This window comes from Erythranthe guttata, chromosome 11 (genome assembly GCF_056151865.1).
Source record: "Erythranthe guttata isolate IM_541 chromosome 11, IM_541, whole genome shotgun sequence".
Classification (NCBI taxonomy): Eukaryota; Viridiplantae; Streptophyta; class Magnoliopsida; order Lamiales; family Phrymaceae; genus Erythranthe; species Erythranthe guttata.
The window spans coordinates 1,620,870-1,633,608 of NC_142543.1; the positions used below are offsets into that span (position 1 = coordinate 1,620,870).

Genomic DNA, 12,739 nt, shown 5'->3' on the forward strand with positions numbered 1-12,739 from the left:
AATTTTAAGAAATCACATCAAGCCCCTCTAAAGTTTGTAAATTTCTTACATCCAACCCCCTACTATATTGCAAGAAATATACATATTGCAAGGGATGATGTATATAATTATGAAAAAGGTAAAGGGGGTTTTCCTAAATAGACATTACCTCGGGAGCAATTGTAATTGACCCTAAAATTAATTACAGTAGAACCTCGATAAATTAATAACATCGCTTAAACCATAGTTTCTCTCGGTCCTCGATAAATTAATAACATCGCTTAAACCATAGTTTTTCTCGGTCCTCGATAAATTAATAACATCGCTTAAACCATAGTTTCTCTCGGTCCTGACTCGGCAAGAACGTGTTAAATTGTTAACTCGATAATTTAATAATTCTCTAAATTAATAGAATTTCCCTAGTCCCGACTGTATTAATTTATAAAAGTTTAAATGTACTATGGAGTGGGTTGAATTTTGTTTTTGATCGAAATAAATACTAAAAGACTTTATATAATATAGGTTTGAAGGTGTTCACTATAATTTTGTCCCCTTCAATAATGGTTAAATAAAAGGTGTAATTTTATTTTTCCTTTATTAGCAATTTATGTTAATTAATTTAATAATTTGTTTTCCCATTTAGATATATTGCCATCTTTATCTTTAAAATTTCACAATTTTCAAAGCAAACAAGGATTTAAAAATCACCAATGTAAGCCAAACAAGCCGTATCGGCAAAAATGGAATTATCTTTGCATCTCAATTCCTCGTGTTCTTCATCTTCTTCTCCCGCTTCTTCACTTCATCATACATGTGAGTTCCCCTATCCAATCATCTATTCTCTGTATCAAAAAAATATACATAATTTTGTATATGCGTGTGTGTGAATTGTGTGCGAAGTCGTCTGTTTAATTTTAGATTTTTTTTTTTAATTTAGTTTTCGACTTATTTTGTGATTACGCAGGCGAAAGGGGGCAGAGGGTTTTCGTTCGACCTTTTAATCGACCTGTAAATCATCTTCTCACTCACTGACTCGCTCACTTTTTTTTTTCTTTGTTTTTTTTTTTAATTTTTTATTTTTCTTCGTGCGCGACTCTGTTTATATACTGAAGAATAGGTGTTGGGTCACCGTGGGTGGTTCTAATTTGCCAATTAATTTACCAATTTTGTGTTTATTTATTTTGATTGATTTTTAGTGTGGAATAAAATTTAGAAATTGGAGTCGTTTGATGAATCTGACTGGACATAACTCAAAAATATGTATTGTTCGAGATCACTTAGGTTGTTCGTGAATTTCCACTATTTTGGCACTTAGTTCAACATTAAATTGTGTAATTGATGTGCCTCATAGCCCTGCCCTAATCTAATTGGGTTGTTTTTTTTTTTTTTTTTTTTTTTTTTTTTTTTTTTTTTGGGTCTTACTGGGGATTGGATGGATTGGGAGTTCATTGTTTTAGTATTTCGAGTAATGCTAATGTGTCGATGTGTGTCTAATTGGGAAGAGGCAAAAAGTGCGTGGAAGCAATTTGAACGAGTACCTATAAATGAGATTTTAATCTGGTTCGAGAGTCGTTTAACTCTTAATTAGTTGAATTTCGTTGTTCTACTTTTTGCTGACAGTTCTGTTGCTTAATATTGATCTTCACAGTGGGCATCTCATAACGGATATCGCTTCAGAAGCTTCAGCCTTAAACAACCATTTCAGAGATATTCGAGAAAACGTGAGTGATTTTCTTTTAGGTCTTTACTCTGTTTTTTTAGTTGCTAAATGTCTTTTGGATCAAATTATTTGGAGCATGAATAAGCATTTTCTGAATTTATTCTCAGTAAATAGAACTGTTCACTCAACGGATTTCGCCTGCAATTGTAAGAGCTCGGTAAATAAATGATTCGACAATGAGTGATTTCTTTGTATAAGATTCAAACTTCCATTTATAACAAGTTTCGAGTTTTTGTCCTTTGCTATGATATCGAAAAACTTTACTAATGTTCTCATCATTGACTTTTTTTTGGAAGCATCATCTTATTGTTGCTTATTTCTCGATTGATTCATATGATACGAAGTATCTGCTGGAATACAATGTTATTCACATATTTAGGTGCAAAAACTTACGTGTTCGTAAAACATACTGAAATTGGAGGGTATTTTGTTTATTTTCCAGATATCGTTTTTTTTCGAAATAGCCTTTTATCCTAGCCAAACTTATTCCTTTTAAGTCCGTACAGATCTATTTTTTTCCATGTTTAAACTACATTATGCAGTACAAGGATATTTAGAAAAATAAAATTATGATTTGAACACATTATTTTCGACTTATGATTACATGTTAATGTCTTTACGAGGGTAATTAATTAGATTCACTTTCTTGGTAACTATAGAATCATTTTTTCGTTGGTTTGAATTTCCCTTTTTGCCCATGTAGATGGCCTTCCACATGAAACTATATGTAGCTCAAGAAAACAAAGTTATCCAATCCAAAGCTCTTTGTACCATGAAGTTGATCTCAGCACAACACGTAATGATCGTGCATGTAATGAAAGACGAAAATTACCACGAGACGTAGCTGTTAGGTCCGAACTTGCGGGTACTGGATCCACCGCAGCTTCATATCCATTATCAGGTACCCTATTACCCGGCCCCCACTTCTAGTTTTTTTTTTCTTTTTTTTTTAAATTACTACTAACCTTGTTTATTCTCACCACTCAATTCTCTAAAATTTCAGAAATTTGGTTGAATTCAAAAGTTAGAGGAATCCTCTTTTACGCTGTGACAATCTGTGCTGCAATCGTCTTGTTTGTGCCAATGCTTCTACAGCATCCACTTGTGCTCGTGTTTGACCGATATCGAAGAAAATCCCATTATCTTATTGCCAAATTATGGGCTTCTCTAACAGTTGCTCCATTGGTCAAGATCGAGTACGTGGGCTTGGATAATTTTCCCTCAGCAGATACTCCTGCTATATACGTGTCAAACCACCAAAGTTTTTTGGACATATATACCCTTCTGACACTTGGCAGAAGCTTCAAATTCATTAGCAAGACTTCGATTTTTCTTTATCCAATCATTGGGTGGGCCATGTTTCTGCTCGGTGCAATTCCTTTGAAGCGCTTGGACAGCAGAAGTCAATTGGTACTGAATACTTCTTTATAAACTTTTTACTTCACATTTTCGAGCAATTCATTTTTAGTTTTATTGCTTACTTCGGAAATCGAATATAGGTCTGCCTTAAGCAATGCATGGCTCTGGTTAAGAAGGGTGCATCGGTTTTCTTCTTCCCAGAGGGCACTCGGAGTAAAGATGGCAAATTAGGCCCTTTTAAGGTTAGGCTTTATTCTGCCACTCATTTTACAGGATTTTCTTAATTTTCCATCTCTTATTTTTTATTTTTTTATTTTTTTAGAAAGGTGCATTTACCGTGGCTGCAAAAACTGGAGTACCGGTTATTCCGATTACTCTAATTGGAACAGGTGATATTATGCCTGTCGGAATGGAAGGAACACTTAATCCAGGATCAGTGAAAGTTATTATTCACCCACCCATAGTAGGAGATAACTCAGATGCCCTTTGTAACGAGGCTCGAAATATTATTGCTCAGGGGCTTATTAGTCAATCCTAGATTTTTTTTATTGGGTTGTATTTCGTTCGATAATGTAGAATGTCGAAGAGCATTGAGATGGTATCGTATGAGTGAATAATATTTACTCATCTTTTTTCTTCTTCTCTGTTCTACGGTGTATTTGTCGATGTCCGAGTATTCCTAGGCGGTATTCAGATATCGTTTGGTTAGTGATATAAGCCGTGATTAATTTAATAATCATGTCGTATTTTAGTGTTTGGTTAGTCTAATAATTTACGAGGCATTTGTAATTTATCGTTCGGTTTTCGACAGATTGCTAACTCACTGTTTTTAGCAGGTCTTGTATCTGTCACATATGTTATATGTCTGGTCTTCTTTGATAGACAGCAAGACTAAATTCTCAACCACATACGTATGTGTGCATGTTTGTGTGTGTGTATATATATATATATATATATATAATTGGAATCCAAATATCATTCAATTGTGATTTACTAAATATTGTCAATTCATTCAAATGGGTATTTTATAATGGGCTTTCTCTTATTTTGGGCTTAATTTTCTAGTGGGCCGAAATGCTCAAATATGCCGGAATAAATATGTATATGTTTATCGGTGATTAAATAAATAAAACTATATTATATTTATAAGACAATCAACTAATTAACCACTCCCTAATTGTTATTATCGATGGAATATACATTGTACACGCATTTGAGTTATCAACATACTTTTTCAATTTTTTTATAAAAATCTTTAGCAAAATTTGGAGAGTGTCGATTCACTTTTTTACATGGTAGTGGTTAATTAAATAAATGAAAAAAATAAAATAATAATAATAGTAGTGAGTCCAACAAATGTGACTACGTTAACACGTCAAACATTTTAGAATTAATTTTGGTTTTTAATAACTTAAAAATAGATGGTATGAAATGTATTAATTGTAAAATATATTGTTGGTAGGAGAAATAGAAATAGATAGGGGTACATCGGTCATTTAGGAAATTGTGCTCCCCCACTTCGGTATAGATAAAAATTGACTTGAGTTCTTCTTCAAGCTTGAACAGGTCATTTCTCTCTCCTCTCTCTTTCTCTCTCTACTGGAATTTCATGACTTAATATCTGCGAATTTCTGCTGTAAGTCCATCCCTTTGATCTAGCTTTTACCTATTCTGCATCTGAATTATACTTTTTATTCATATATCTCCGACTTAAATTACCACTCAGAATTTAGATGCCTTTTCTCCTCTGATTGCTATTCTACGGTTGTGCTTTTGCATTATCTCGAAGCTTTGATTAGCTCCAGTATTTATGTAAACCTTTTTTTTTTTTTTGATTCAGAGAGAAGAAGAAAGATCACTGCTGCAGTAAATCGTCACGGGATGCATTTTTTGAGGTAAATTGAAAATATAATTAGTTGACCAATTTTACCCTTTTTTTTGTGGTTAATCGTGATTATTGATGGGATAGTGCAGCTATAAGGTATATCTGTAGGGATTAAGGGATATAATAAGTTTGTTGGTGACGATTTTGATGAGATTTTTGGAGTTGTTGTAGCTTGACCTTGAAGATTGGTAATCTGAGTTCAATTGGGGAACTCTGGATTTTGGGGGTTTTTTGCATATCTGCGGCTTTAGTTTCCTCCATGTTCGTAATTCTGGTTGTGCGGGATTTTGGAGAATTTTAGATGGATCTTTTTGTATACTAGGAACTTTGAATAAAAAAAATTATTGGTGGTGGAGTATCGTATTTTTTGCTTTTGGATCTTGAAGTGACTTTTAGAGGTTTTAGACTTGTAATAATTGAATTCAGATGATCTTTACGGGCCTCGGGTTTTATGATCTTGATTATGACGGTAGAAGGTTTTAGGGTTTTCACAACATTCATTTATGTTTGCTCTTAGTTCAGTTCGTGCATAGCGAATTGCTTTTAAATGTTGAAGAATGAAAACCTTTTTTTTTTCCTAAAAGACAATCTGAAATTGTTCAGCATGTATTACTTTCTTGCAGACTGTTGAAACTTTCCTCTTTTGCGTGCAGTTGAAGGAGTTACGTTAATCACACATAATGTTTGATTGCGGTCCAAAGACTCCATATATCGCTGGGCAACGGGACAAATTTGTAAGGTATCCCATTATTTTTTTTTTCTTAAATGTTAGAAAATAGAACTTTTTTTGTCCTGCTGCTAACTTTATTAGGCAGATTACTTGAAGGAGAAAGAAGTTACATTGCTTTTAATATGTCCTGAAAATCAATAAAGATGCTAACCCCAAATAAGTGAGACTTAATTAAAATCGGAATCCCTAATTGCTGCATTATTGGTTACTGCATACCTGCATTTGATGAACAAGTATTAGATGTTTCTTTTTCTTTTTCCTTTTCTTTAATTTATTTTTAATGAGGGATTTTTGTAATAAAGGTTGGATGACCTGGATTCAAGACTGTCATCCCCATCAGCTTCAGTGGCAACAAATAAATGTGGCTTCACTATTGACGGTTTAGGACGTGGTACTCACACAACTCATACTCCAACAAAATCCTTTAAGACAGGTATGAGGAAAGGTTCTCAAGGATTAAAATCCATCGGCCGGTCCCTAGGATTTGGTGTCTCCCCAGCCGTGTTTCCGGAAGACCTAAAAGTGTCCGAGAAGAAGATATTTGACCCTCAAGACAAACTTCTTACACTATGGAACAAGCTTTTTGTGATGTCGTGTATTCTGGCAGTATCTGTGGACCCGCTGTTTTTCTTTCTTCCGGTTTTTAACAAGTCCTCGAATTGCCTAGACATAGATAGAAAGTTGGCTATCACTGCTACAACTCTGCGTACAATTGTCGATGCTTTCTATCTTATCCACATGGCTCTCCAATTCCGAACCGCTTATATCGCCCCGTCATCTCGTGTATTTGGAAGAGGCGAGCTTGTGATAGATCCTGCACAGATTGCTAAACGTTACTTGAAGTACTATTTTATCATTGATTTCCTTGCGGTTCTTCCCCTTCCACAGGTTTGAGATATTATGTGGTCACATCATATGTTCTTTATTAAATACTTGTTTTCTAACTGTATAGTGTTTTGGATTTATGCAGATTATTGTCTGGAGATTTCTGCAGAGGTCAAAAGGGTCAGATGTACTGACTACAAAACAAGCATTGTTTTTTATCATTTTACTTCAGTACATCCCGAGATTTGCTCGAATTATGCCTCTAACTTCGGAACTGAAAAGAACTTCTGGTGTCTTTGCCGAAACTGCATGGGCTGGTGCAGTGTCCTATTTGCTACTGTACATGCTTGCCAGTCATGTAAGCTTGCATTTATATTATTATATTGGTTTTGCTGCTGCTTTTTTCATGATACAAAATTTCATCAAACCCCATTTCTATACATCTTTTTGTTTCAGATAGTAGGGGCATTTTGGTACTTGTTATCTGTGGAGCGTAATGATACATGCTGGCAGAGAGCTTGTAAACGGAGTGGAAAATGCGTCACAGGTTTTTTATACTGTGGGAATCAAAATATGAATGATTATGATATCTGGAGCAATATTAGTGACTCGGTTTTAAGCACGGCTTGCCCTGTGGATGATCAGAACAACCCGCCGTTTGATTTTGGAATATTCCGGCAGGCTTTGGCGGCGGAGATTGTTTCGTCCAGAAAGTTCTTGTCCAAATATTGTTACTGTCTGTGGTGGGGCCTGCAGAATTTGAGGTAAACAGACTTCTATACATCAGCTAACCACGCGCATACTAATTTAACCTCAAGCTTTAGTAATATTTTTTTATATATATATCGCTTCTCGTTTGTGCAGTACACTTGGGCAAGGACTCCAAACCAGTACTTACCCTGGAGAGTCGATATTCAGCATTGCACTTGCCATCTTCGGACTCATTCTCTTTGCGCTCTTGATTGGAAATATGCAGGTGACATAGGATTCTTGGCATTAGTTGGGCATCATAATCAAATACATTTTTGTTTGTAGTTGTTTTTAATTTTTAATTTTGATTTTTTTTGGGGTGTTTTGCTATTCCCACAGACATACCTTCAATCACTCACTATTCGACTTGAAGAGATGAGAGTCAAAAGGCGTGACTCGGAGCAATGGATGCACCATCGGTTGCTCCCTCCGGATTTGAGAGACCGTGTCAGGCGGTATGATCAGTACAAGTGGTTAGAAACACGTGGAGTCGATGAACAAAGCTTGGTTGAGAGCCTGCCCAAGGATCTCAGAAGAGACATCAAACGTCATCTCTGTCTGGCTTTGGTCAAGAGGGTAAAATATTCAATCACTTATCCAAAATTTGCAATATATTTTTTTCCTGTTTATGCCTTCGTAAACAATTGAATGCGTCTACTCGGGGAGGTCGTGCCCCCCTGCTACTCATAAACATAATATTTTTATAGAGGCTCTGTTTGGATCAAGGAAATAGGTAAAATCGATTTCCTATTTGGTTACGAGGTAAAATACTAGGTAAAATGATTTGGGGAAAAAAAGGTGAAAAGTTTTTGTGACGAAAACATTGAAAATACATTTTCTTCAAAAAAAATTGAAGAAAACTACACGTAAAAATTGGGAACGAAACAATGCTAGACCTTTTCACTTCTTTGTTTTCATTTGCTTTTGCATTTTCATTTTCTTCATTTTGAAATCCATGAACCACTTTGTATTACTATTTGAGATTTCAACATCACCAATTTCTGGCAGGTCCCTCTATTCGAGAACATGGACGAGAGATTATTGGACGCAATTTGCGAGAGGCTAAAGCCTTGCCTCTACACCGAAAACACTTACATTGTGCGAGAGGGAGATCCAGTAGACGAAATGATATTTCTCATACGTGGTCGTCTAGAAAGTGTGACAACCGACGGTGGAAGAAGCGGATTTTTCAACCGCAGTTTACTCAAAGAAGGAGATTTCTGTGGTGAGGAGCTTCTTACGTGGGCCCTCGATCCGAAATCCGGATCTAATTTGCCTTCTTCAACAAGAACAGTGAAGGCACTGACCGAGGTGGAAGCTTTTGCACTAACAGCTGATGAACTGAAATTTGTGGCAAGTCAATTCAGGCGGCTGCACAGCAGGCAGGTGCAGCACACCTTCCGTTTCTACTCGCAGCAGTGGCGGACTTGGGCGGCCTGCTTTATTCAGGCGGCATGGCGGCGGTACTCGAAGAGGAAAGTGATCGAGATGAAGAGGAAAGAGGAGGAGGAGGCGGAAGGGTTGTTGGCGGGGCCCGCTGACGCCACCGGTTCATATAGTATTGGTGCCACTTTTCTGGTGTCTAGGTTTGCGGCGAATGCTCTGAGGGGAGTGCATAGGAATCGGAATCTCAAGATTACGCGCGAGCTGGTTAAACTGCAGAAGCCTCCGGAGCCTGATTTTACTGCCGACGCTGATTAAATCTTATCGTTTTCTAACTCGGGTTTCTCTTTTTTATTTTTTGGATGTTTCCTGAATTGATTGTTTAGGAGATTACTAGTGAGGGTTGGAAGATTTGTAAAATACTGGAGTGATGTTGTGTTTGTGAGAGTATGACAGGATAATTGTATCTGTAACTAATATTTACTGGTTTGTTTTTTTTTTTTTTTGGAGCAACTATGTAAAGATAAAACTCTCTCTCTGTACTGCTGTATTTGTATATTAGGTTGAATCATGAATGATCTATGAACAGAACTACGAAGAAACTGCATTTTAACACATATACCCGTGCACGGTGAAATCTATATATATATACCCGAAACGCGAAGTTCACCTAAAATAAACCGATGAGCTTGTTCGTATATATCAAACCACATTGAAAAATCAGAAACTAGTACAGCAAGCATTTCTCTGTTGCATAGGAAGCTGCATTACGTCTTATCGAAAACTACATGTGTGTACTATGAATCACAGCAACTTCTTAAATTAAACCACTGGTAGTTAAATCAGAGAAATTAAAGTACTCTTTACTCAGAAAAAGCAACTCTTCTCGGCGTTCATTCTTCCGCGATATTACTTGACCTCCATAAAACAGAATCTACAAATAGATGGAAGAAGAAGAAGCACTCGGGTGATTATGTAACTGCTGCAGATCAGAAATTTGAAGATGGTGTTTTCCGCCTTCTTCACACCTTTTTTTTTCCTACTGTTGGTTTCAAATTTATACTCTTAACAGAATCTCGTTTTCGCTCCAACTGAAATCGATAGATACAGCAGAGGCATACAACACTTTCCAGCCGCGAAATTACCACAGTACCCCCGTATTCTCTGATTTAGTTAATTTAAAAAAAAAATGAGGTGAAAAAAATGTTTTTGAAGTGGGCCAGAGTTTAGATTTGGCTTTAAACCCCCAATAAAAGATCCGATCCATTTTGGAGTATTATGATTAAAATTTGTGGATCCGACCCAAATTAAGGAAATAGTGTGTTTACATTCATATGAGGTGGCCCGGACTCCCATATGTGAAATAGCCTTTATTGCATTCGGCACCCCTATATTTACTCTAATTATTAAAACAGTCCTCATGTTATTTGTGTTAGCAAAACCCATCCATAATTCATCTTTTTTTTAGCAAACTACCCCTAAAAATGGATCAAAGGACCCGAACCGAGCAGTTTGTAATCATAACTAGGCAGGTGCGGTTCGCCACGTTGTAAACCTGGCCTATGTCGGGTCGGGTTAACTTTTTGGTTCAAACCCGCCCGTGTTCACCCCTAATGACAAGGTAATTCTTTGCAAACAACCTCAATACAAACAAGACACAAATCTGTCGATTTAGTTCAACTTTTTTTATTTAAAATCGGACATGATATGACCGAAATACCCTCGACGAAGTAAATTTGTGATCACACACAATCCGCGCCAGTGACTATACATACATCAACATATAAGCTAAACTCAAGAATCAGAAACTAGTAGCCAAAGAAACTGCAAAGTAACAAACTGCAGTGAATATTTCATCAAATCAAATCAATATATTCCTCGACGGAAAGGCGCTGAGTCCCGGTCCACTCTTCGTTCGGATTCAACGTGATTTCACTCTCCATAGCAGCTGCCTCAACACAAACAAACTCCCTATACTCTTCATCTCCTAAATCATCCATATCCCTTGCCTCAATGTCCCATGGATTCCACACAACTACAAAATAAAAAAATAAAAAAAAAATATTATCAACGCACGTTTTATTAAATAATTCGTTGCATATAAATACGACACTATGAAGTATATATATAAAAACCTTACCAATTTCAGGAAGACTAGCATCTTTATGAATGGTAATAGTTCTTCTAAGCTCACGGTCCGTAACAAAGATATCGTCAGGAGTGTTCAGATATACCCTGTCCAACTAAAACGGAAATTATATATAGCTAATTAATTACACAAACATAATTAATTAAACTTAGGTAAAAATCCATCTTTATGTGTGTGTATATACTTCGTCTTCGAATGTGATTGCATCAGCCTCGTCAGTTAATTGCTCGTGGTCCTCCAGATAGTCCAGATAATCCAACGTCTGCAATCCTTCAATCTGAGTTGCACTGGAAAAAGGGATTAATCAAGTTAGTTAATTCACTGTTTCAAATATTAATTAAAAAAAACATTAATATAATAAATGTCATTAGTATTACCGGATATTTGAGACCGAGAAGTAGGTGTGATAGGCAAATTTGAATGTGAAAGGCTCCCCATTAGTGTTGACATTTTTTACACGAGATGTCATAGTCAGATCTCCGGTGGGTCCCAGGATAACACGTAAACGGAGTTCAAATCTGCAACATTAATTAAAACACGAATGATATAATTTCGATTTTGATATGGTAGTATACATATCACAATTAATTAAAAGATTGATTGTAAAGTACCTATGATTAGGCCAGTCTGGGAAGTCGCGGGGCATATGATTGAGAACGAAATCAACGTACGCATTATCGGGTGTTGGAAGGGGAAAAACTGCATCATCTGCCAAAGTCTCGGTTTGCCATAATCTGATTCTGGCAAATCCATGCTTATCCATGTTTTCTTTGCCGAAAAACTTATCGTGCATGATTAATTATACAACATTTTATTCTCTTCTAATAAATCAATATACATATATGAGACCGAATAAACGCAACTAGGCAAATGGAATCAAAAACAAATGAAAGAAGCAAATTAACCTTTGGGAAGCAAATTGGGATGCCTCCACGAATCGGGTGTGGAGGTCTGTAAACGGCCTGAAAATTAAAATATGTTATTCATTATTATTTACGACAGTACTAAAGAAGAGAACATCGTGTTCGACCGTTCAAGTAAGGAAAGTAAAATACTGAATCATGATTAAACCACACTTTGATTAATTAAACATCTTGTTTGATTACGGAATGTCATCTCAACACTAGTTAATAACATAATGTATTAATTCGGGAAATAATTAACATATTGAACAGAAAATTAAATTAAACCACTGGTAATTAAATCAGAGGAATTAAAGTACCTTTTTACTGAGAAAAAGCAACTCTTGTTGGCGTTCATTCTTCCACGATATTACTTGAGCTCCATAAATCAGAATCTACAAATGGATCAAATCACAATCGAAACGGTGAAACCCTAAGTCCGCGCCATTTCCGTAATTACTAAAAAAACAATTCAAATTATTCTGCGTTAATCAATTACGCCGGAGCAAAATGGGGAAACTTGAACGTCTGAGAATGAAAATATATATACCTCGGCGGAGTAGCCATTAGGTTGACGGAGAATGATGTAAGGGCCGCCGCGGTCGGCTCGGACAGCGGCTTTACACGTAGGCCTCTGCTGCACCGGCGGCGGAGGAGCCGTGAACGGAGATACCGTTTCCAGACTTTCCTCTGACATGTTCACTGCCAATTGCGCAATCACACAGACTGTGTGTGTGTGTGTGTGTGTGTGTGTGTGTGTGTGTGTGGAGGAAGAAGCACTCGGATGATTATGTAACTGCTACAGATTAGAAAATTGAAAATGGTGTTTTTCCGCCTTCTTCAGACTTTTTTTTTACTGTTGGTTTCAATTTATACCAACAGCAAAAAAAAAATTATTTACTTTTAATTAAAATAACATAAATTATGCTAAAAAATATAAGTTTTAGAACCAAAAAATATTATTCAATGAAGAGCAAATACTTATCATTCTATTTATTTTGTCTATGATTGTTGGCTTTAATTTCAGAGATAAAAACAAATGGAGAGGAAATTATTT

At 36.2% G+C, this 12,739-nt stretch overlaps 3 protein-coding genes across 10 annotated transcripts; 2 read left to right on the forward strand and 1 right to left on the reverse strand.

Annotated features, from left to right (window-relative positions):
* The first annotated feature begins 626 nt into the window (after positions 1-626).
* LOC105961426 (1-acyl-sn-glycerol-3-phosphate acyltransferase BAT2, chloroplastic) lies at positions 627-3,961 on the forward strand. 2 transcript variants are annotated; one of them, XM_012985654.2, is made up of 7 exons: positions 627-792; positions 944-987; positions 1,628-1,700; positions 2,403-2,600; positions 2,703-3,109; positions 3,199-3,300; positions 3,381-3,961. In XM_012985654.2, exons 1-7 carry the CDS (start codon positions 720-722, stop codon positions 3,594-3,596), a joined length of 1,113 nt encoding a protein of 370 aa, XP_012841108.2. In that variant the 5' UTR covers positions 627-719; the 3' UTR covers positions 3,597-3,961. The 2 variants fall into 2 exon arrangements, with proteins under 2 accessions (XP_012841108.2, XP_088681950.1); XM_088825824.1 differs by lacking the exons at positions 627-792; positions 944-987 and adding an exon at positions 1,369-1,513.
* Positions 3,962-4,444: 483 nt separating this feature from the next.
* On the forward strand, positions 4,445-9,160 carry CNGC5 (cyclic nucleotide gated channel 5). Of its 7 annotated transcripts, none has more exons than XM_088825817.1 (9): positions 4,445-4,624; positions 4,899-4,953; positions 5,597-5,682; positions 5,976-6,561; positions 6,644-6,856; positions 6,955-7,262; positions 7,363-7,474; positions 7,588-7,824; positions 8,257-9,160. In XM_088825817.1, exons 3-9 carry the CDS (start codon positions 5,624-5,626, stop codon positions 8,947-8,949), a joined length of 2,208 nt encoding a protein of 735 aa, XP_088681943.1. In that variant the 5' UTR covers positions 4,445-4,624; positions 4,899-4,953; positions 5,597-5,623; the 3' UTR covers positions 8,950-9,160. The 7 variants fall into 7 exon arrangements, with proteins under 7 accessions (XP_088681943.1, XP_088681944.1, XP_012841109.1 ...); XM_088825818.1 differs by having other exon boundaries at positions 4,492-4,694; positions 4,901-4,953; positions 5,567-5,682; XM_012985655.2 differs by having other exon boundaries at positions 4,540-4,694.
* A 1,141-nt stretch (positions 9,161-10,301) lies between these two features.
* On the reverse strand, positions 10,302-12,650 carry LOC105961381 (putative glucose-6-phosphate 1-epimerase). Its single transcript, XM_012985605.2, has 8 exons — positions 12,233-12,650; positions 12,003-12,077; positions 11,686-11,742; positions 11,392-11,561; positions 11,158-11,298; positions 10,965-11,067; positions 10,772-10,874; positions 10,302-10,666 (listed from the first exon to the last, which is right to left on the reverse strand). Exons 1-8 carry the CDS (start codon positions 12,377-12,379, stop codon positions 10,488-10,490), a joined length of 975 nt encoding a protein of 324 aa, XP_012841059.1. The 5' UTR covers positions 12,380-12,650; the 3' UTR covers positions 10,302-10,487.
* Between the last annotated feature and the right edge of the window lie 89 nt (positions 12,651-12,739).

Bases quoted from the DNA above. Each gene is read 5' to 3' on its own strand.
- LOC105961426 (XM_012985654.2), top strand. From the start codon at position 720: ATGGAATTATCTTTGCATCTCAATTCCTCGTGTTCTTCATCTTCTTCT. The intron at 793-943 runs GTGAGTTCCCCT...GTGATTACGCAG, and splicing joins TTCTTCACTTCATCATACAT to GCGAAAGGGGGCAGAGGGTT. The intron at 988-1,627 runs GTAAATCATCTT...TGATCTTCACAG, and splicing joins TTCGACCTTTTAATCGACCT to TGGGCATCTCATAACGGATA.
- CNGC5 (XM_088825817.1), top strand. From the start codon at position 5,624: ATGTTTGATTGCGGTCCAAAGACTCCATATATCGCTGGGCAACGGGAC. The intron at 6,562-6,643 runs GTTTGAGATATT...GGATTTATGCAG, and splicing joins CGGTTCTTCCCCTTCCACAG to ATTATTGTCTGGAGATTTCT. The intron at 7,825-8,256 runs GTAAAATATTCA...AATTTCTGGCAG, and splicing joins GTCTGGCTTTGGTCAAGAGG to GTCCCTCTATTCGAGAACAT.
- LOC105961381 (XM_012985605.2), bottom strand. From the start codon at position 12,379: ATGTCAGAGGAAAGTCTGGAAACGGTATCTCCGTTCACGGCTCCTCCG. The intron at 12,078-12,232 runs GTATATATATTT...ATCCATTTGTAG, and splicing joins CTAATGGCTACTCCGCCGAG to ATTCTGATTTATGGAGCTCA. The intron at 10,667-10,771 runs GTAAGGTTTTTA...TTTATTTTGTAG, and splicing joins TGCTAGTCTTCCTGAAATTG to TTGTGTGGAATCCATGGGAC.